Consider the following 22,198-nt stretch of genomic DNA (forward strand, 5'->3'; position numbering starts at 1 on the left):
TCAGGGATGGTTTTTCATGTTCGTTCTTGTCCGCCAGTTCCGAAAAATGCATTGTGTTATTTTATTAATTATGCATCTTTTCCATAAATCCTTTAAAAAGTATACCATAAATCCCTTTAAAAAGTTATACATTATCACTGTATCCAATGAATATTGTATGTATTCTCATATTATTGTATTTTAAAATACTACGGCAAACTTAAGCCCGTATTCCGACGGAGGCGGCCAATGTTGTGGTTTGAAATCAGCTGATGAATACGAGTTTGTTTCACCATAACGCAATTCTGAGCGAATGCTCTTGCTTCTAGTTAGCATAAACGAATATCCATATACTTGACTTATATGAGACAAAGTTAGTTCCTTATACAGCGTGTTTTTAGGTGGAAATATTTATTGAATATGTCTCGTTGTGAATGTGAACTACTATTTTTTTTGTTAACAGATTACGTTGGCAGCATGTTTCTTGCGTAAAAAATTGTGATTCCGTTCGCAATAATCCTTTATATCATCGTAATACGAACTTTACGTTATTTATCTTATATCGGCGTGAAACCAACAGTAAAATGTGTTCTTTCAAGCACAGTAGTTTTGATTAAAATGATTTTATCCCAATTTTATCTACTACGTTGTGTGTGATGGCAGACGTTTACTGCAGTTTTATCCTTGTTGCCGATGTACGATAATAGTCATTAGCAGCTTGAAACAGTTTTCTCAGCTTAGTTATAACTAGGTTTTAAATTTAACAGTATATTTCCCGGTTGATCTTTAATCTATTTTGATCTCTGATCTATAGCGAATAAAGTTATTACATTAAGAAATATCAGTTCTATTCTATACATAACGCCATTTATAACAAATACGGCAATGTTGCACTGTAGTACGATGATCGAAATACAAGCCAAAACAGATGTTATCCAGTTCGGTTGTACTTAGAAAAAAAAAAAAGTCGTTTTCTTTCTCTCGTTCGTTTGTTCATGGCTGTACACGTTCACCGCACGAGTATAACGTTTAAAACCACTCTTTCATCATTCTCTTTTGCTGTTATTGAAACTTATGTAACTAGAAGATGATAAAGTTTAGGCCATTGTAATTTGATCTCTCATAAAATCGGACTATCAAGACTAATGATCATAACCTGAACACTATAGCTACCTGTACACTGTATAAACTTTATTATATCTTTACATACTCTAGACACCCACATGTACTGTACAGTAAATTCTATAGTACTATACTGCATAAATTATTTTATTTTAACTTATTGCGCCGTTGTGGGATTACGGCGCCTTTGACTGGTCTAGAGTTTCGAAGAAGGTGTGCGCGGCCGTAGGCTTTAAAATTGCTCAACGTCGAAAATCGCTTGGCATCGGTGGCCAGGACAGGTGAACGGACCCCTGCCGCTAACCGAGGGCCGCCTGTAATTAATATTTATTTTATGTATGTGGTATATATAACTTACTTTCTTCAACTTTTACATAATTTCTGTTGTTAACATATTTATTTATTTGTCTTATTTTATGTTTCACTATAGTCTTTTGTAAATACTTAAAACTAGGTATCTGGCAATTGTACTACCTTTCCGTCCTCATGACGTCACAAAACGCATGTAGGCTCATATTTGTATTAGTACGCTTGATAACGTCAATACGATAGGTTGACGAAACAGCTGTCGCGTGTAAAAATAGTGGAGTAAATGGAAGAACCCCATTATGTGTCCATTAGTAACCTGAACAATGAAGTAAAGAAATATTAGAAAAAATATGAAGCAATTTCAAAAAAGCGGTTAACAGTGAGAAAGCCATTCTATTCAATGAATGTTGTATATGTATATATGTGTATGTATATATATATATATATATATATATATATATATTATAATATATAATCTATATATATATATATATATATATATATATATATATATATATATATATATATCAGGCGGCCCTCGGTTAGCGGCAGGGGTTCCGTTCCTGGCCGCCAGCGCCAAGCGATTTTCAACGCTAAGTGATTTAAAGCCTACGGCCACCGCACACCTTCTTTCGAAACTCTAGACCAGTCAAAGGTGCCTTAATCCCACAACGGCGCAATAAGTAAAATTATATTTATGCAGTATAGTACTATATAATTTACTGTACAGTAGTACTGTACAGTACATTATAGCATTGTAAATACTGTAAAGTGAAAAAAGCCTAGCTTTAACCCTTTGGGTTTCCAGAGTATGTAAAGATATAATAAAGTTTATACAGTGTACAGGTAGCTGTAGTGTTCAAGTTACGATCATTAGTCTTACGATAGTCCGATTTTATGAGAGATCAAATTACAATGGCCTAACTTTATCCATCTTCTAGTTACATAAATTCAATAACAGCAAAAGAGAATGATGAAAGTATGGTTTTAACGTTATACTCGTTGCGTGAACGTGTACAGCCATGAACAACCGAACGAGAAACGACTTTGATAACATCCGTTTGGCTTGTATTTCAATCATCGTACTACAGTACAACATTACCGTAGTTGTTATAAATGGCGTTATGTATAGAATAGAACTGAGTTATCTTAATGTAATAACTTTATTCGCTATAGATCAAAGATCAATCGGGAAATATACTGTTAAATTTAAACCTAGTTATAACTGAAGCTGAGAAAACTGTTCAAGCTACTAATGACTATTATCGTACATCGGCAACAAGGATAAAACTGCAGTAAACGTATGTCATCAAACACAACCATAGATGAAATTGGGATAAAATTATTTTAATCAAAACTACTGTGCTTGAAAGAAACATTTTACTGTTGGTTTCATGCCGATATAAGATAAATAACGTAAAGTTCGTATTATGATGATATAAAGGATTATTGCGAACGGAATCACAAAATTTTTTATGCAACTCGTATTCATCAGCTGATTTCAAACCACAACATTGGCCACTCCGCGGAATACTGGCTTAAATTTGCCGTAGTATTTTAAAATACGATAATATGAGAATACATATACAGGCAGTCCCCGGGTTACGACGGGGGTTCCGTTCTTAAGACGCGTCGTAACCCGAAAATCATCGTAAGCCAGAACGACAGAAAAATGTCTTAAACTAATAAAAAGTTATAAAAACCTTACTTGTAATCCTTTGGTTACACTACATGTTGTTTCCTGTAGTTTTATGTACAACCTGGAGTTATTTTCATTAAAAAATGCTGGTTCTTGAAGGTAAACCTATTGTAATCCTCTGGTGACACTACATTCTTGAAGTTTTATGTACAACCTGGAGTGATTTTGCCAAATCTTGAGGGCTACAAGTACAGTTGATTACTATTTACGTATCATATAGACTAATTAAATTAAACTTTTCTTTAAATAGGCTTATATATTAGTATCAACAAAACATTTACTGGCATGAGTCGGAGGCCGTTTAATGAAACGACAACTTCTCTGTCCCATCTGTTAAGAAATAAACGTTTACGTCAATCCCCAGACCATTGTTGCCAAGACGCCTCTCTCTCTCTCTGATCAAATTACTGGATAATGTCTCTCTTTGGATACTTCGATTTTGCCAAATCTTGAGGGCTACAGGAACAGTTGATTACTATTTACGTATCATAGAGACTAATTAAAGTAAACGTATCTTTAAATAGGCTTATATTATTAGTATCAACAAAACATTTACTGGTATGAGCCAGAGGCCGTTTAATGAAACGAACACTTCTCTGTCCTATCTGTTCAGAAAATAAACGTTACGTCAATCCCCAAGACCATTGGCAAATGATCTCATTTGCCAAGACGCCTCTCTCTCTCTCTCTCTCTTCTTCTCTCTCTCCTCTCTCTCTCTCTCTCTCTCTCTCTCTCTCTCTCTCTCTCTCTCTCATCAAATTACTGGATAATGTCTCTCATTGGATACTTGGAATTTGCGTTGTAATCTAACCAGAAACTTAGTTTTGTTATTATTACTGGAAACAAGCAATGATTTTTTCATTATTTGCGCTTATGGACTGTTATAAACTTTGCGCATTGCAAGCTGGTATTCATTCGCTCGGAAACTAGTTCCGCATATGAGGCGTCACTAAAGAAATTCGAAAAATACTACATAAAAAAGTGTCGAAAATCATCATAAACCTCAAAATTTTTGTTTGTAATCTACCAGAAACTTATTTTTATTAATATACTGTGCTAAACTATAAAGGATTTTTATCATAGTATGCGTTTTTTAAAAGTGTCGTTAACTCGGAGCGTTGGAAGCATCAGCGACGTAACCTCGGAACAAACGTCGTAACCCAGGGCGGATTTTTCAATGAATATTTAAGAAAAAGCGTCGTAACCTTGGAATGTCGTAACCCGAAGCCGTTGTAACCCGGGGACTGCCTGTAATATTCTTGTATTCAGTGAAATCATGTATAACTTTTTAAAGGATTTATGGAAAAGATACATACTTAATAAAATAACACCATGCATTTTTCGGAACGAACATGAAAAAACATCCCCTGACAACGTGGAGCGTAGCTACAAAGGCTGCCTTAATTTGTATCTTATTTCTGTACAAAAATTAAAATACCTTTACGTATATATTTTTCATACACATTTTAAACATAAAAGCATAAACATTTAAAAAATCGACACATCGATCGCTAAATTTACACTCTTTTTTAACTCTATATTTTCGGAAGAGCGGCAGATGGCGGCATACAAGAACAAACTTGAAAGAACATCGTAGTCGATAACTTGAAGGGCAGTTTCAAAAGCTGCCTTTTTATCATATTTCTGCACAGAAATAAAAATACCCTATTCGTAATACATTTTCATTTACATTTTAAACATAAAAGCATAAACATTTATAAAATTGACACATTGATCGCTAATTTGCACTTTTTTTAAATTATATTTTCGGAAGAGCGTCAGGTGGATGCTCACAAGAAAGACCATGAAAAAACATCGTATTTGATACGTGAAGGGCAGTTTCAAAGCTGCCTTTGTATCATATTTATGTGCAGAAATAAAAATACCTTACACGTATACATTTTCATACCACATTTTAAACAAAAAGCATGAACATTTATAAATCGACACATCCATAGCTAAATTTGCACTTATGTAACTCGATATTTTCGGTAGAACAGCGTCAGAGGCATATATTTTACCCTAATACCTACGTATTACCTCTCCATAAAATTTGTTAATATAATTTGCATAACCTTTATGGTCTGAATGGCATTTCTACAAATGTATGAACTTGTTAGACAGCGGCGCTGTTAACTGAAAATTGTGCCGTAAAAATACCTTTAAATGCCTTATTTTTTAATGAATATTTTTGATGACCGCTGTAAAACCGATTCGCCGTTGAGCGATTGTGCCGTTGAGCGTTTGCGCCATTAACCGCGGGCCGCCTGACATATATATATATATGTGTGTGTGTGTGTGTGTGTGTGTATATATATATATATATATATATATATATATATATATATATATATATATATATATATATATATATATATATATATATATACAGGCAGTCCCCGGGTTACGACGGGGGTTCCGTTCTTGAGACGCGTCGTAAGCCGAAAATCGTCGTAAGCCGGAACGACGCTTGGAAATATGTCTTAAACTAATAAAAAGTTATAAAAACCTTACTTGTAATCCTTTGGTTACACTACATGTTGTTTCCTGTAGTTTTATGTACAACCTGGAGTTATTTTCATAAAATAAAAGAATCTGGTTCTTGAAGGTAATAAACTATTGTAATTCTCTGGTGACACTACATTCTTGAAGTTTTATGTACAACCTGGAGTGATTTTGCCAATCTTGAGGGCTACAAGAACAGCTGATTACTATTTACGTATCATATAGACTAATTAAAGTAAACGTATCTTTAAATAGGCTTATATATTAGTATCAAAAAAACATTTCCTGCCATGAGTCAGAGGCCGTTTAATGAAACGAACACTTCTCTGTCCTATCTGTTCAGAAAATAAACGTTACGCCGATCCCCGAGACCATTGTTGCCGCCAAGGCGTCTCTCTCTCTGATCAAATTACACTGGAACCTTGACATACGATTGCCCTAATATACGAATGTTTTGAGATACAACAGAAAATTTGCGAAAATATAAGCTTTGATATACAACGAAATATTTGAGATACAATTTTGCGAGAGTGTTAGTTGTATAGGCGACCGATAAATGGCGTTCAGTCTGTTTGTTTGTTGGTGCTGCATGTTAACACGTCGTTGTTTAGTTTCGTTTGTATTTGCGCCTATTTTTCGTGTTATTTTGTCTATTTTATTATTAACCATGGGTCTCAAAGCTAAAGACAAAGCAGGTGATAAAAAAAAACCCAAGAATATTATTTCGATGGAAGCAAAACATGAATTATAGCAAAGCATGAACGTGGCGTTCGTATCGTCGATTTTGGCAATGAGTATGGTCGAAATCCTCTACAATATCCACGATCATCAAGCAGAAGGAAGCTATAAAAACCTTCCAAAGGCTCACCATTATTTCTAAACTACGAACTGATTAAAAAATAAATAAAAATTAGTTTAGCAATGTTATTTCATTTGTGTTTATTACGTAGTTTTATTAGTGTACATACGTAAATAAAAAAGAACAAATCGTTCCCTGTCACCCTTCCCTACCTCTCCCCTCCCCCTGCTGGCCTCACGTCATCTTTCGTTTGTGGTAAGTAAAAATTCCTTTCTTTTTTTTAATTGATTTTATTAACATTTATTATCATTTATCACATTGCTATGTTATTTTATCATTATGTGTGTTATTACTCATTTATTTGTGTATAAATTGTGTATATTATATGTAATTTAGCTGTGTTTAGGTGTGGTTTCATAGCGCTAGAACGGATTAATACATATTACATTATTTTTAATGGGAAAAAATGCTTTGAGATACAACTGTTTTGATATACGACGATGGTAACGACAAATTAAATTCGTATGTCAAGGTTCCAGTTACTGGATAATCTCTCTCTTTGGATACTTCGATTTTGCCAAATCTTGAGGGCTACAAGAACAGTTGATTACTATTTACGTATCTATAGACTAATTAAAGTAAACGTATCTTTAAATAGGTTTATATTATTAGTATCAACAAAACATTTACTGGCATGAGTCAGAGGCAGTTTAATGAAACGAACACTTCTCTGTTCTTAACTCGGAGCGTCGGAAGACGCCTCTCTCTCTCTCTCTCTCTCTCTCTCTCTCTCTCTCGGTCTCTCTCTCTCATCGTCTCTCAATCTCTCTCTCTCTCTCTCCTCTCTCTGATCAAATTACTGGATAATGTCTCTCTTTGGATACTTGGAATTTGCGTTGTAATCTAACCAGAAACTTCGTTTTGTTATTATTACTGGAAACAGCAATGATTTTTCATTATTTGCGCTTTTGGACTGTTATATGTAACTTTGCTCACCGCAAGCTAGTATGTATTCATTCGCTCGGAAACTAGTTCCGCATATGAGGTGTCACTAAAAAACATAGAAAAATACGACATAAAAAGTGTCGAAAATCATCATAACCTCAAAATTTTTTTTGTAATCTAACCAGAAACTTTTTTTTTATTAATATACTGTGCTAAACTATAAAGGATTTTTATCATAGTATGCGTTTTTTAAAATTTTTTTAAAAGCGTCGTTAACTCGGAGCGTCGGAAGCGTCAGCGTCGTACCTCGGAACAAGCGTTGTAACCCAGGACGGATTTTTCCATTGAATATTTAAAGAAAAAAGCGTCGTAACCTCGGAACGTCGTAAGCCGGAACCGTCGTAACCCGGGGACCGCCTGTATATATATATATATATATCTATCTATCTATATGAAGAAGCCAGGTACTATGTCGTACCTCTAAGTAAATGGGGGATACAATCCGCAATGAAGTAAAATCCTCTTGTAGTTTAAAATATATATTTCTTGTACAAGATTAAAACTTTTGACCATCAGCTGTGTCTTAGTGAATAAGACCACAGCTGATGGTCGAAAGCTTTAATCTTGTACAAGAAATATATATTTTAAACTACAAGAGGATTTTACAGAGAGAGAGAGAGAGAGAGAGAGATTTTTATGGTACATGTATGTATAATATGTTTATAAATATTTTCAAATAATAATTGTAATTACAAAAATCATATGTGATAGTATTTTAAAGAAATACTACAATAACCCTTTCCATTCCACTCTTTCAAATAGGGATAACTCTCTCTCTCTCTCTCTCTCTCTCTCTCTCTCTCTCTCTCTCTCTCTCTCTCTCTCTCTCTCTCTCTCTTACCGAGATGAGAGAATTTCTATGATACATGTTTATATGTTTATTAATATTTTCACATAATAATAATAATAATAATACTAATTTCAATTTCAAAAATTCATATGTGATAGTAATTTTAAAGAAATACAATAAGCTATCCATTTCACTCTTTTAAATAAGGATAAACTCTCTCTCTCTCTCTCTCTCTCTCTATCTCTCTCTCTTGCCACATGAGATACGCATGTCATAGTGGTAACTATCGCCCTCTGTTTGGCATGGAAGTTTATGTATACAGTACAGTGGAACCTCGACATACGAAAGTTCCTACTTACGAAAAATCCAAGTTACGAAAGGAAAGACGAAGATTTTTTTGCCTCTATATACAAAAACAATTCAGGTTGCGAAAGGGTAAAGTTCGAGATTCGCTCGGACCACCGAGAACAATTTTAGAATTCGCGATCCGCCAACTGAGTAGACTTGCCACCATCCTCCCGCACTCCCATTGGTTCCTGATGCTAGTCACCGCCATAAGATCCTGCTCTCATATTGGTCATCATCATGCCTCTATGTAAAGGCGTTCCTTGACCATTTTTTGCGGCAGCGTTATCGCAAACACTGGAATTCGTTCGTTCGCATATACGTATTTCGTTTGTTAACGTAAATTCGTGTTAGTGATTTCGCTTTCGTTGTATTGTAAGTTACTTTATGGTGTAGTGTGTGAACTTAATTACTTACGTTATTAGCCATGGGTCCCAAGAATGTTGCTGAAGTTCACGGAAAGAAGAGGATCCTTTCTATGGAGAACAAAGATGGAAATAATCAATAAGTGTTAATGTTTTCTGTCATTTGTTAATGTGTTTCTTAAAGTTTAGTGTTAATGTTTTCTGCCATTTTTTAATGTGTTTCATCAAGTTAAGTGTTCATGTTTTCTGCCATTTATCCTCCTCCTCTGTCGCCACTTTCAAAGATCGCCTCACTCGAAAGGTAAGGTTTCACATTTTACCACATATGTACGTACATGTACGTAAAGTATTTCTTGTACCTTGTACACTAATACACTTTATTTACAGGTATGTACTACAATAAAGGTTATGTTAGGTATTGAATGGTCCAAATTGTTGTATTTCATTGTTTATAGGTCAATTTAGCTTTATTATAAAATTTACTGTGGTGTTTTTGTAGGGCTTGGAACGAATTAGGCAATTTACATGTAAAACGTAGTTCAAGATATGAAAAAATCGCATTACGAAAGGTCGCTGCGGAACAGATTAATTTCGCCCCCCCCCCCCTGACATCCTGAGGTATCCTTTTAGGGCCTAATGTATATCTTTAAGGGTCATTACTACATTTTAATGTGAAATAATAATATAGAGTTACTAGTGTTCAAATAATATTAAGTTTAATGAGATTGAGCAATAACCTCAATCTAACTCTCTCTCTCTCGTCTCTCTCTTCTCTCTTTCTCGTCTTCCTCTCTTCTCTCTCTCTTCTCTACTCTCTCTCTTCTTCTTATAGTATGTTTATTTGTGTAATATAAATAAATTATTTACCTTATAACTAATTTTCAAATATTATTGATGGAGTCTAGGAGTTATTCTCTCTCTCTCTCTCTCTCTCTCTCATCATCTCTCTCTCTCTTTGTCTCTATCTCTTCTCTCTTCCTCCTCTCTCTCTCTCTCTCTCTCTCTCTCTCTCTTCTCTCCTTATTCCTTATTATTCTCTGTCTCAGGAATAATTCATAATTTAGCTCTTGATGGTCAGATATATGATGTTGCCATTCAATAGTCTCTCTCTCTCTCTCTCTCTCTCTCTCGCTCTCTCTCTCTCTCCTCTCTCTCTCTCTCTCTCTCTCTCTCTCTCTCTGTGTTATTGTTTAAGATGACTTTGAAATTATATTAATATAACCTCAAAGATTAATACAGTAATAGGTTAGTAATGTTAGGTATATTTGAAGTAGGATGTTATACATTTGGTATCTGAACTTTCAAGATAGGCAGTTATAAGCATTTTTAGTGGTGGTTCTAACTATTTCCGTGTTTTAACTATTCACGGGGGTGTCTGGTACACATCCCCCGCGAATATGGGGGGAACACTGTATATATATTATAATAGTGTTAATTATGAGAAGAGTTTCACGGTAGGTTGTAAAGAAGGATGATCCATATTCTACTTTGAGCTGACGTTACCATAACCAACTTTATCGAATAATATACATAGCAGTTGTTACTGCATTCAGCTGTAAATGATTATAAGGACTTTTACAGAATCTTTATGGTTTAAAGTTACTGGAAATCTGGGAAGCAACAAGCATGAGGACTTTGAAGCTCCACCCCTTTTGTAGAGTTGCCAGGCGTGGTATTATTAAGCAATGAGTGTCCGAAGATTTCAGAAGACTGTATCTTCAGTTTTCTTGTCGATAGTACCTGCACTATGATAATAAATTTACCTATATATACAATAGTTTATTTGTTATACTGTAATTGAAATACATCATTGTAATCTTTAAAATACCACTTGCCTCATGTACATGTAGGAATATGCTAAATGTATCCACATCCAATTAATCTTTATTATGGTGAATCAGTGATACTAATAGTGATGATGGAACATAACACTAATGCAGTTCCTGCCATAAAGTCAGTGCACTCATGTCAGAAGTCATGCATGCACACAACAGACAAACGTTTGTTAATTTAAGATGTTTCAGTGATATTTAACACAGAATTCTATAATTTAATTTGTTCAAGGATTTGATTTTTTTAGATTATTATTTTTGCTCTTTGCATCAAGTAAGACATATCTGTTACAGAGTGGAAAACTAGTCCAGAAGATGTTCAATAGAATTACAGAATTAGTTGAAGATCCTGAGTCACTGGTGCTGCTTCTCATTGATGAAGTAGAAAGTTTAACATTAGCAAGACGGTCAGGACAATCTAATGGGGACCCAAGTGATGCTGTTCGGGTAGTTAATGCTGTTTTGACACAACTAGACCAGATTAAAAAGTAAGTTCAGCTGTTCCATGTATGTTAAACTTTATGAAAATCAGAACTCTTGATTATGTACTTGGTAACTAGCTAATGGAAAATCATGCAAGTCAGCCTTAAAAATATTTTCTGGGCTCGGCCGTGTCGCTCCATGAAATACGTTCCTTTAGCGCTATTTCTTAGGTAAAATATTGCTAAAATACCAGAGAACTGCTAAATTGGACATGCCAGAATATTCTGACTCGCTCACCCTTTCTAAAAGGGTGTCGGTATGAATCTGGGGGGAGTGAAAAACACTACCACAGCTGCCTCTCCAATTAGCCTTTTCCACATCAAAACCCTTTAGAAAAGGGGAGCCGTGCTACGGCTCACTCCCTGCTACCGCGAAGGTAGCGTCAGGGCCGCCATTCCTTTGATAGCCATCCCGAGAACTGCACGTTATTTTTGCGTTCTGTTTTTATCTGCCTTTTTGGCTTGTGTTTGTTAGCTATGGATCGTCAATCTGCCTCCCCATCCTAGTTAAGTACTGGTTTTTTGTTTGGCACTATTTAGGGAGTGATTTTGACCCTTGTGGTTCTTTTATTTAGGGTTTTGTCTGGCGTCGCCTTCGCTGACGAGGCTGGGCGCCGCCATTACTCGTTCCCCTTTCGTGTCGTTTCGGTTTCACGTGGTCTTCCATACTTCGTGAACCAAGTTGTATATCAGTACCCTTATTTCCCTTTTCTTGGATAGCAGTTTTTGTCGATCGTGTATATGTTTATGTTTATATTTTTGTTTATTTCGTGCTTTCCACGGGGGTTTCCTTTCGAGCACGTGTCTGTTTCGTGCCTCATCGGGTACCCACCGTTATAGTTTTACTGCTTTTCATTTTGATTTTGTTTTATTTCTTTTTCGTTATCATGCCTACCTTTGCCGTTCGGTTTACTTATATCGTTACGGCATTAGGCCATTCTGGTTTTGTCCTGGTTAGGGCCATCCTTATCGGGTGGTCCTACCTGGCTGTTAGGCATTTTTATAGTTTTATGTTCATTTCCCTTCCCATTACTTTTCAGTATTTATTGTTTATTTGTGTATGTTTTCCTTTGGGTGATCGTGTCGGCTAGCCTACCCCTGCGCCTTCCTCGCGGTCCAGTAATCACGGGGAGCTGCTGGGTCATGTGATCGTCACCCCTACCGACCACCCTTTTCCCCCCTCCGCTCGGGGCCCCCCACTGGGTGGGTGCTTCTCTCACTCAGGTTGTCGCTAACGACCGACCCGAGTCTCTGTGGGGGGGTGTGAAGGGGGGCCTCTTAGGCCTTAGGTCGGTGGGTGTCGCTTCTCAGCCGACCTTCTTCGGAGTTGGCGGTAGTCTGAGCGTGCTCGGCTTCTCCCGCCTCTGAATGTTTTCACCCTCCCGCCTTAGACATTCCCTCCCCGCCCATGGCGGGTTTTCGTTCCAGCCTCTCCGGCTTCATCGAGGGTTTTGTTTTCGGAAGGTTGTACCTTCTTAGGCGGAGATTTTAGTATAAAATTTTAGTATAAAATTTTTATTTATTTATTGTTTCGTTTTATTAGTTCTTTGAACCTCCGGGTTCATTGCCGCCCGGGGTAGCCCATTGCTAGCGCCTTTGTATTTCATTCTCCCTGATCGGGTAGCTTCAATAGGAGGTTCTGGGTTACCCGGAATGTATTGTCCTCCGGGCTACCATGGTTCAGAGTTGATTTTTATGCGCTTAGCACGAGTTCCCGGGATGCATATTTCTATTTAGTCCGGGTCACTCCGGCTCAATATAATTTTTCCTTGAGCGACTCATATCTTGTTACATGGCGATACTCATGTATCATTATATTTACAGGCCACCGAATGTCTGGTTCCCGGCTGTAATGCCGTCCTCCAGGATCCTTGCGGGCACGATGTTTGCCGGGGCCATGCCCCCTGCGCTGTGCTGTTACAGAACTCAGTAGTATGGCATCATGAAAACTGCTTTACTTGCTATGAGTTGGTAACTCAGGTTACTTCTTCGGTAAGTCACCCATTCCCTGCGCCTCTACCTTTAATGTGGTCTTTATAGTAATATTGTATCTTACTGAACTTTTAGCCCTATCGTCTCTGATAGCATAGTAAGTTAAGCTCAAGGTTAATATATTTTATTTCTTACAGGCGGATCAGTCTGCAAGGGATGCTGCTCTCTCCACCCTCAAGGTTTGGGTAGGAGGGTTTGGACGGAATGTTGGGAAGTCGAAGCCTTACATCCTTTCCCAGGACATGGCGGCTTTAATCTTCCCGGCAGGGAAACAAACCGCCTACGTGGTCCCAGAAGTTGCAGCTCCCATAATTGATACTATTCAAGAACTGGTATCGCAACAACAAGACGAGGAGTTACCGGAGCTTGTGTTGGGAGGAGTGCCAATTCCAGTTACGGAAGATGTACCCATTCCACATGATATGGGTATTGGTAAGAGCGTTGATAAGGCTAGCCTTCTAAGTCCTCAAGGTCATTCCTTGAGTACTTCTAACTCTTCCTCTCCTTCTTCTTCTCAATCATTCCAGGGTTTCACCGGGGGTTTGCCTCCATCTAGGTTGCAACCCTCCTCGGTGATGCCTAAAGTGAAAAAACTTCAGGCAAAAACACAGCAAAAAAGAGCTTCAGTACCAAAAACATCATAAGGCAACCTCCCTAAAAATGTTCCGACATCCCATACCGGAGATGCTAAAACCAGGCAGAAGTCCCTGTCGAAGCCCTCTAAACCAAGGTCAAAGGAGGGGAAATCTTACCATTCCCCTTCGAGCCCTTTACCATCAACTTCTAAGGGCCTGATACCTCATAAGGTACCAGAGGAGAAGGGGGATCCCTCTCCCGCTGGGCAGGACCTGTTCAACACGAATATTTTAAAACAGGTCAATAACCTAGGATCCTTAGTCAGTACGGTTACAGCAAGGTTTGAGGAAGTGATTAAGAGACTGGGCGCTCAGGAGTCTCTCTTACAGCCCCCTTTCATCGGCTATGTCCGGCTTACGGAGGCTGCTCTTGTTAGGGAGGATAAGGTTCCGAAGGAAACTGTCATCCTTTCCAGGGACCAGGCTCAACAATCATGGGTCCGCAGTTTGGAGGAGTGGAACTGCGCGAACACTAGCATCACGGCCTTTAAGAGCCCGTTCACTATGTTCACGACAGATGAAGAGAACCCGTTACCTTTTACAACTAAGGTGGCGGAGCTTACTCTTCAAGCAGTGACACGTGATGAGCCCATGCCCCAGCTTAGAGAAACAGACCCTACATCACTGCTTCTTCCGAGCAGGGAGGATTTGTGGGTAGATCTGCCGGCAACCTTCTCAGTGGGGAAGCTTAAGCTGGATTGTGCAATCACTATGTTCAGTGAACGCCTTCCTAGGCTGTCGGATGCTCTAATTCAAACAAAGTTCGATGCTAGGTCACGTCTTGCAAGGTCTCTTAACTCATTAGTGATGACCGAGACGGCGGCTCTTGAGTACGCACAGGAGCCACTGTTTAAGGTTATCGCAAAGTCATTACTGTTGAGCATGCAATGCGATCTGTATGATTTTGCGGTGGCTAGGAGAAATTGCAAGAAGCATGTCCTATCCGAAGCTACGATTAGGCATGAACCGAACAAGCTTCTGGCTTCCTCAATTTGGGGCGCAGATCTATTCCCGCCCTCGGTGGTTAACGAGGTTCAGCATGAGGCAGCACGCCTGAACCAAAGCATCAGGTTACGCTGGGGTATTCCATATAAAAGGAAACCAGAGTCCTCCTCCTCAGGTTTGAGGCCAAGGAAGAAACAAAGGCGATTCCAACCTTTCCTGCCAGCTCAACAACAAGCTTTAGTCCAGGCTGTACCAGTACAGCCACAGCCTTCGACCTCCAAGGCACAGCCTCAGCATCAATTGGTCCTGTTGGCCCCATCTCCTACCCAACAAGCTCCAACACCGTACGCAATGTCGCCTGCCTTTAACCCAACCTTTGAGTCTCAGCGGTTCATTTTCAGCCTTTTAACAGGTTTGGGAGGGGTTGGCCTTTTTCCTTCAAAGTAATGCCCTCCCTTTCGGGCTCAATATAGCCCCGAGGATTTTTTTACGAAGCTAGCGGAGTCGGTGTGCAGAGCTAAGGTCTCAGGGTATAATGTAGTAGCGTATCTGGCGATTGGCTAGTGTGGGGAGATGGACAAGGACAAGTGTATGAAAGCCATGAAAAAGGTCATGACTTTCCTAGAACACCTAGGGTTCAAAATCTCCAGAGTCAAGGTTCCAGTGGCTAGGTATCCAATGGGACTTGGATTCGCATACTCTTTCCATTCCATCGGCAAAGGGAAAGGAGATTATAAAGGCGACAAGGCAATTCTTGAAATGCAAAAAGACGTCCAGTAGAAGCCAGGAGAGGATCTTAGGCTCTCTCCAGTTTGCTTCCGTGACAGACGTCCTGCTGAAGGCCAAACTCAAGGATATCAATCGAGTTTGGCGTTCGAAGGCCAATGCAAGGTTCGGGGACAGGCTTGCTCTGTTGCCAGCCATCCTGAAGAAACGTCTTCGACCTTGGTCGAAGGCATCAAACTTGGCGAAGACAATTCCGCTGCAATTTCCTCCTCCGTCCTTAGTGGTGCACATGGATGCGTCTCTGACGGGTTGGGGGGATACTCGCAGTACGAGAAGGTTCAGGGGACGTGGTCGACATACCAGAAGCTCCACATCAACGTCCTGGAGGCTATGGCTGTGTTTTTTACGTTGAGGAAACTTCGCCCGCCAAAGGGGACACATATCAGGTTGGTTCTCGACAGTGCAGTAGTAGTGCACTGCATAAACAGAGGCGGTTCAAAATCAAGCCATGTGAACCACGTAATGATAGCAATCTTCTCTCTAGCGGCCAAGAACACCTGGCATCTGTCAGCTACTCACCTGGCAGGAGTTCAGAACGTAGTAGCGGACACACTTTCTCGCTCAGTCCCACTGGAATCAGAATGGTCACTGGACTGGAAATCATTCAAGAAGGTTTGCAGCACAGTACCGGGTCTGGAAGTGGATCTGTTTGCTACCGAGGCGAACCACAAACTCCCATGTTACGTAGCCCCCAACCTGGACCCTCTGGCCTACGTTACAGATGCTCTGACCATAGATTGGAACCAATGGCAGAAAATTTACTTATTTCCTCCAGTGAACCTTTTCCTGAAGGTTCTGAACAAGTTGAGATTATTCAAGGGTCAAGTGGCACTCATAGCACCACATTGGCCGAAGAGCAACTGGTTTCCTCTTCTCCTAGAATTGGGTCTCCGTCTTCACTCTCTTCCGAACTCGAGCTTGTCACAACAAGTACAAACGAAGACTGTGTTCGATTCCTCAGGTCTTCACAAAACCCTAACTTTATGGATTTCATGAAGTTTGCGGAACAGAGGGGTGAGGACATAGACCCAGAAAACATTTCGTTCTTGGAGTCAGACAAAAGGGAATCAACACTCCGCCAATATGATTCAGCAGTTAAGAAATTGGCGACTTTCCTCAATGCGTCCAATATCCAAAATATGTCAGTTAATGTAGCTATCACCTTCTTCAGGAGTTTATTTGAACAAGGTTTGGCGGCTAGCACAATTACAACTACGAAATCAGCCTTGAAAAAGATTTTCCAGATCGGATTTGGTATCAATTTAACTGAGTCTTACTTCACGTCTATTCCGAGGGCATGTGCACGTCTTCGGCCTGTACAGAGACCGTCGATTGTGTCATGGTTTCTTAATGATGTACTTAAGCTCGCTTCGGATACAGACAACTTGGCATGTGATTTTCAATCCTTATTGCGTAAGACTATTTTTGTTAAGTCTGGCTTCAGGTGCTAGGGTTTCAGAGTTGTCAGCTTATCTAGATCCAGGTCATATAGAATTTTTACCTTCGGGGGGACGTGTTGCTTTCAACCAAATCAGACATTTCTCGCCAAGAATGAGGACCCTTTAGATAGGTGGTCGCCATGGAAAATTGTCCCGCTTCCGCAGATCCATCATTGTGCCCTGTGCAAACACTTAGGATTTTCCTTTCTAGGGACATCTGGCCATTCGAAAGGCCCGCTTTTCATTAGGGAAGCTGGGGGGACCATTTCTCTAAAGGGCATAAGGCAACAAATTTTGTATTTTATAAAGAAAGCTAATCCAGGATCATTTCCGAAAGTGCATGACATCCGAGCTATTGCTTAACAACTATTACTTTTTGTTTTTCAATATATGTGGTTTTGATGATCTTAAAAAGTACACTGGTTGGAAGTCACCCTCAGTTTTTTAAACGCCATTACCGTAAGTCCTTGGAGGCTCTTAAACTACCCGACAGTAGCAGTGGGCAGACCAGTGTCCCTGCTACAGCATGAACAATTTGCAGTGGCTTTAATTTTTCCCCATTTTTCTTTCCGCCAGCCTCATTAACAATCTACCTAAGCTACCTCAGCCCATCCTATGATGTTCATATTTAGGGTCTAAGTTTTATTTGTACATATTGTTATTGTATTACAATTTAAATCTGTATTTTTGTAACTGAATTTTATATACATTTTTACCCTTAAAATATGGTGTCTATTAAGGCTATGATATATTTGTATACTATGTGTATCTTAGTTTATTATATTCTCACATTTTTTAATTGTTTTTCACTTTCAACCCTTTATTTTTTTAATTGTCATTTAACTAATATGTCTTTAGCTTGGTGTTTTCTCTGATACAATTTCACGGAGCGACACGGCTGAGCCCAGAAAAGGGATTTTGACATAGGAAAAATCTATTTCTGGGCGAGGAAGCCATGTCGCCCAGTGAAATCCCACCCTGTCTTTCCCACCCTTCTTAGTCACCAAGCTAGAATGCTATCTGCAGGTATGGCGGCCCTGATGCTACCTTCGCGGTAGCAGGGAGTGAGCCGTAGCACGGCTCCCCTTTTCTAAAGGGTTTTGATGTGGAAAAGGCTAATTGGAGAGGCTGCTGTGGTAGTGTTTTTCACTCGCCCCAGATTCATACCGACACCCTTTTAGAAAGGGTGAGCGAGTCAGAATATTCTGGCATGTCCAATTTAGCAGTTCTCTGGTATTTTAGCAATATTTTACCTTAGAAATAGCGCTAAAGGAACGTATTTTACTGGGCGACACAGCCTCCTCGCCCAGAAATAGATTTTTCCTACATCAAAATCCCTTTTATTTAATGTGCCAAAATATAACTTATTCTTGTCCGTAAGTGTGGACGTGTCCTTATCTAAATCAGTAATCCGGCAAATATGTAGGTGTTGTAAAAGTAAGATGCAGATGGGGAATAAGCATATGAATAAAAGGGAGATAGGAATATTCAAAAGCAGAAATAAAATGGGGTAAGACAGGTCTTCTGCCACACATGATTTGCAATTATCCACCTGACAGGTGCTTTTAAAAGTTTGACCTCCATATAGCTCCATGGTTTGGTTAACCTATTAGAAAATAATAACATTGATCATTGAGGAGGCCAAAGTTGTAGATGTCCCAACATTATCAAAGATTACTGATGCTTACTATATTTCCATTTCATTAATATCTGGTTGCCTTCCTCTTAAGTTATAATTCAGCATTAACAATAACAGTTTGTTTAGACACTGACATCAGACTAATTGCCTCTGTACTTGCTGCAGCTCAAATGATATTGGAGACATAGTGAGGAAAGTGACTTCCTTTAATTGAGTGATCCTTTCTTGAGAGGATGCCTCAAGCCTTCATGAGTTGCTGTGGATGGGATCTTTAGTGAACCAAGGCCTATTATGTTTGGAGTTCCACAGGGTAGTGTTCTTGGTCCACTATTATTTTTAGTGTATAAAAGTGATATGGTTGTTGGCCTTGAAAACAAGATTGTTCAGTTTGCTGGTGATGCAACACTTGGTGTAGTAAAGTCTACATTTTTGAGAAATTAAGCTGCCCTCAGCTTCAATCAGGGCGAGGACTGGATCAGTGAATGGTGTACTGGTGGTTTATGGTGCTGAACTCCAGTAAAACAAGCCATAGGGGGTAGTGCCATCAGTGCAGTTCAAGGGGTGCACTGTAGACATTACTAAAGGTACTTTGCAGTGTGCATAGTTGTAACCCCTTTCATTCCTTTAGCTGTACCTCCATTCATATCTTTCTTTCATGCCTACTCTCAATATCCTTTCTAGTGCTGAGTGGCCTCATAGGTTCCAGTGCTTAGCCTTTGGCCTAAACTATGTTCCATTCCATTACAGTAAAACAAGAATACTATTGATTAACAAATCTTGTGCAGATTTCCCATCCCATCCTCCCTTCCAGTGGATGAAACTTTGCTGAATAAGTCTGGAGTTTTAACAATCATATGTTTGTTGAACTTTCCAGTTGTTCATACGCAAACAAACCTTGGGTCTTAACAATAGGATAATTTCTAGCGCCTAGCTGGATCCGGATAAAACGCAGATGAAAGAAAGGCATCTTGTGAGATCTGGCACTGCGTCAGTCTTTTTCTTAACCGCCTGGGCGAGACTTGGTTGACCTCTCTCGGCCTTTACCCGATTCATTGCCCATTTCGATTGTGTTGGTGTTTAGTGTGTGTGTGTGTGGCTGTTATTATGGCTTCTTCTGCTCCTTCTCGGCCTTGTCAACGTGTGTGCCCCGGAACTCCAGGTTTTCCGTGTTCTCGGTTTTTTGCCTTCGGCTGCGACCGACCCCCACATCACGTGTAGTAGGTGCCGCTCTAATATTTTTACAATAACGAATCCTTGCATGGAATGCCGTGCATGGCCTAAAGAGCAGTGGAAGTTGTTTTATAGCAAGAGAGCATCAGAGGGTTTCTACTCTTCCTTCATGGAAAGGTTTTTCTTCTTTTCCCGATGCTTCGTCTCCTGCTGTGCACACAACCCATAGTAGTTTTGTGCCCCCTTCCTTTTCTTCCATTGACTCATCGTTGGAAGTATCGGGAGGCTTCAGGCTAATTTTTGTAATGTTGCCCCTTCTTCATCGGGAGTTGATTGGATTCCCAGGAAGGGGGAGGTTTTTTCATCATTCTCATTTATTCCAGAGTTGGAGGCGTCCAAGATGGTGGCAATTTGGAAGACGTTTGGGCTAGGGGGTTTCCCATCCTTGGAGGGGTTGCTGGCGCACTTCATGAATGCTCGCTACCCCTCTCCTCCATGCCTCGTCTTCGTGTTTCGGGCTGTTTGGCTGCTGATCCTTTCGTTAATTTTAATGAGAAAGGTGCCTTAGAGGAGCCTACACACCCATCTTGTCATCAGTCTCCGTTGCTGGTTCAGGAGGAGGGAGACACGCAAGAGTTTTTGTCTTCTTTTTCAGAAGTTGTCGATCTCATTCATGGGTTTAAACAATTTTGAAAGTAGGTCTCGTGCTCGGTCGTCTTACACGCCTTCTTGCTTGGAAGCCTTGCTGGGAGCTAAACAGGATCCCAAATCATCTTTTCAGCTTCCCTTGTCGGGGCACGTCCAGTCTGTCTTGCATTAGGTTAACGCCTCTGTTTCAGACCAGTACAGTTCGCTTCGTTCTAGGGGCTCTGCCAAGCTACTACCCCCGCCTCTCACAAGACATAGGAAGTACTATGCTACAAACTCTGCGTTTTTTATGTCTCATCATCTTAACCCGGACGTCATTCACTTGAAGCCAGGATTGACTTTGGAGCAGGTGAGGTCAGTGGCTCTGTCATTGTCTCCACAGGATGCCTCAGCGTTGGAATCTACGGCAACGGCAGCCTCCATGTTGCAGACGGTTTCTTGCTGGACTTCTGGTATATGGTCATTGCCAAGATAGCTTTTGACAGGTCCCCAGAAGGGTTGGTGAGTGCATCCGCACTTGCCAATCTGTTGCAGTCCAGAGGCAAGGCGTTTTCATATATAGCTCACCTCAGTGTTAATTTATGGGCTAACCTTCTCCTGATTAGAAGAGATGCAGCTTTATCTAGGATAGAGAGATCAGTTGACCCGGAGTCCTTGCTGGTATTGAGGCATTGAGGAATGGGGATCTGTTGGAGTCCCAATTTTTGTTTCCTCGGACCGAGCTGAAAGATGCAATAGACCAGTGCCTGGCTGACACCAGACTGACTGGTGCATGAGGCTGCGTCTAAGTTGGAGTTTCGTCCTTGGAAACGTCCTGCTCCTCCTCCCCCTGTCCAGCAGCAGTCAAGAAGATCGTCGCCTGGTAGGCCATCGAGGAGTTCAGTTTCGGCGGGGCCTCCTCGTTCATCTCAGCCTAGATCAAAGGACCAACATCCCTTTTGCTCTTGTTCCTTAAGCCAAGAAGGGGCCCAAGGGGCAGAGGTAAAGGAGGCCGTCAGTAGGTTAGGCGCCTCTCCCTCTCCTGCGCCACGGGTGGGGGGGTGCCTGGCGGGCCATTGGGCCAAGTGGCCGAGTTCTGGGGCGGAGAAGTGGATGGTAGATGTCATTCAGGTGGGGTACCTACTGCCATTCGACTTCTCTCCTCTGTCAGACAAGCCGCAGCTCAGGAAGGCATATCCTCCAGATATTCTGAAGTTCTTGGCTCTTCGGGAGGAAGTGCAGAAGATGCTGGACAAGGATGCGATAGAGGAAGTGGTGCGTCCGTATCCGGGGTTTTACAGTCACATCTTGGTGCCGAAGGTGTCGGGAGGTTGGAGACCTGTGATCGACTTATCCACCTTGAATCACTTCATCAGGAAGACATGGTTCAAGATGGAGACCCCGTGTTTAGTGTTGGCAGCTGTGACGGAAGGTGACTTCATGCTGTCGAGACTTAAGGGACGCATACTTCCAGATCCCTATTCATCCGATGTCCAGGAAGTTCCTTCGCTTCTCTCTCGGGGACAAGGTCTTCGAATTCAAAGTCCTATACTTCGGGCTGACAACAGCCCCTCAAGTGTTCACAAGGGTCTTCTCTCTCGTATCAAGTTGGGCCCATGCTCAGGGGATCTGTTTGCTAAGGTACCTCAACGATTGGTTGGTCTTGGCAGTTTCCAGGGAAAAGCTGCTGCAGGACAGGGATTGTCTACTTCGGTTCTGTCTGGAACTGGGCA

The 22,198-nt window shown here is 40.5% G+C and overlaps 1 protein-coding gene across 1 annotated transcript in view; it reads left to right on the top strand.

Moving 5' to 3' along the window:
* LOC135218514 (pachytene checkpoint protein 2 homolog) overlaps positions 1-11,256 on the top strand; it is a 121,913-nt gene extending 110,657 nt beyond the window's left edge. Inside the window, 1 exon segment of the mRNA XM_064254880.1 lies at positions 11,045-11,256. Within this exon segment, the coding sequence (XP_064110950.1) occupies positions 11,045-11,242 (198 nt within the window). The 3' untranslated portion in view covers positions 11,243-11,256.
* Positions 11,257-22,198: the final 10,942 nt, after the last annotated feature.

Source organism: Macrobrachium nipponense, chromosome 9 (genome assembly GCF_015104395.2).
Source record: "Macrobrachium nipponense isolate FS-2020 chromosome 9, ASM1510439v2, whole genome shotgun sequence".
Lineage (NCBI taxonomy): Eukaryota > Metazoa > Arthropoda > Malacostraca > Decapoda > Palaemonidae > Macrobrachium > Macrobrachium nipponense.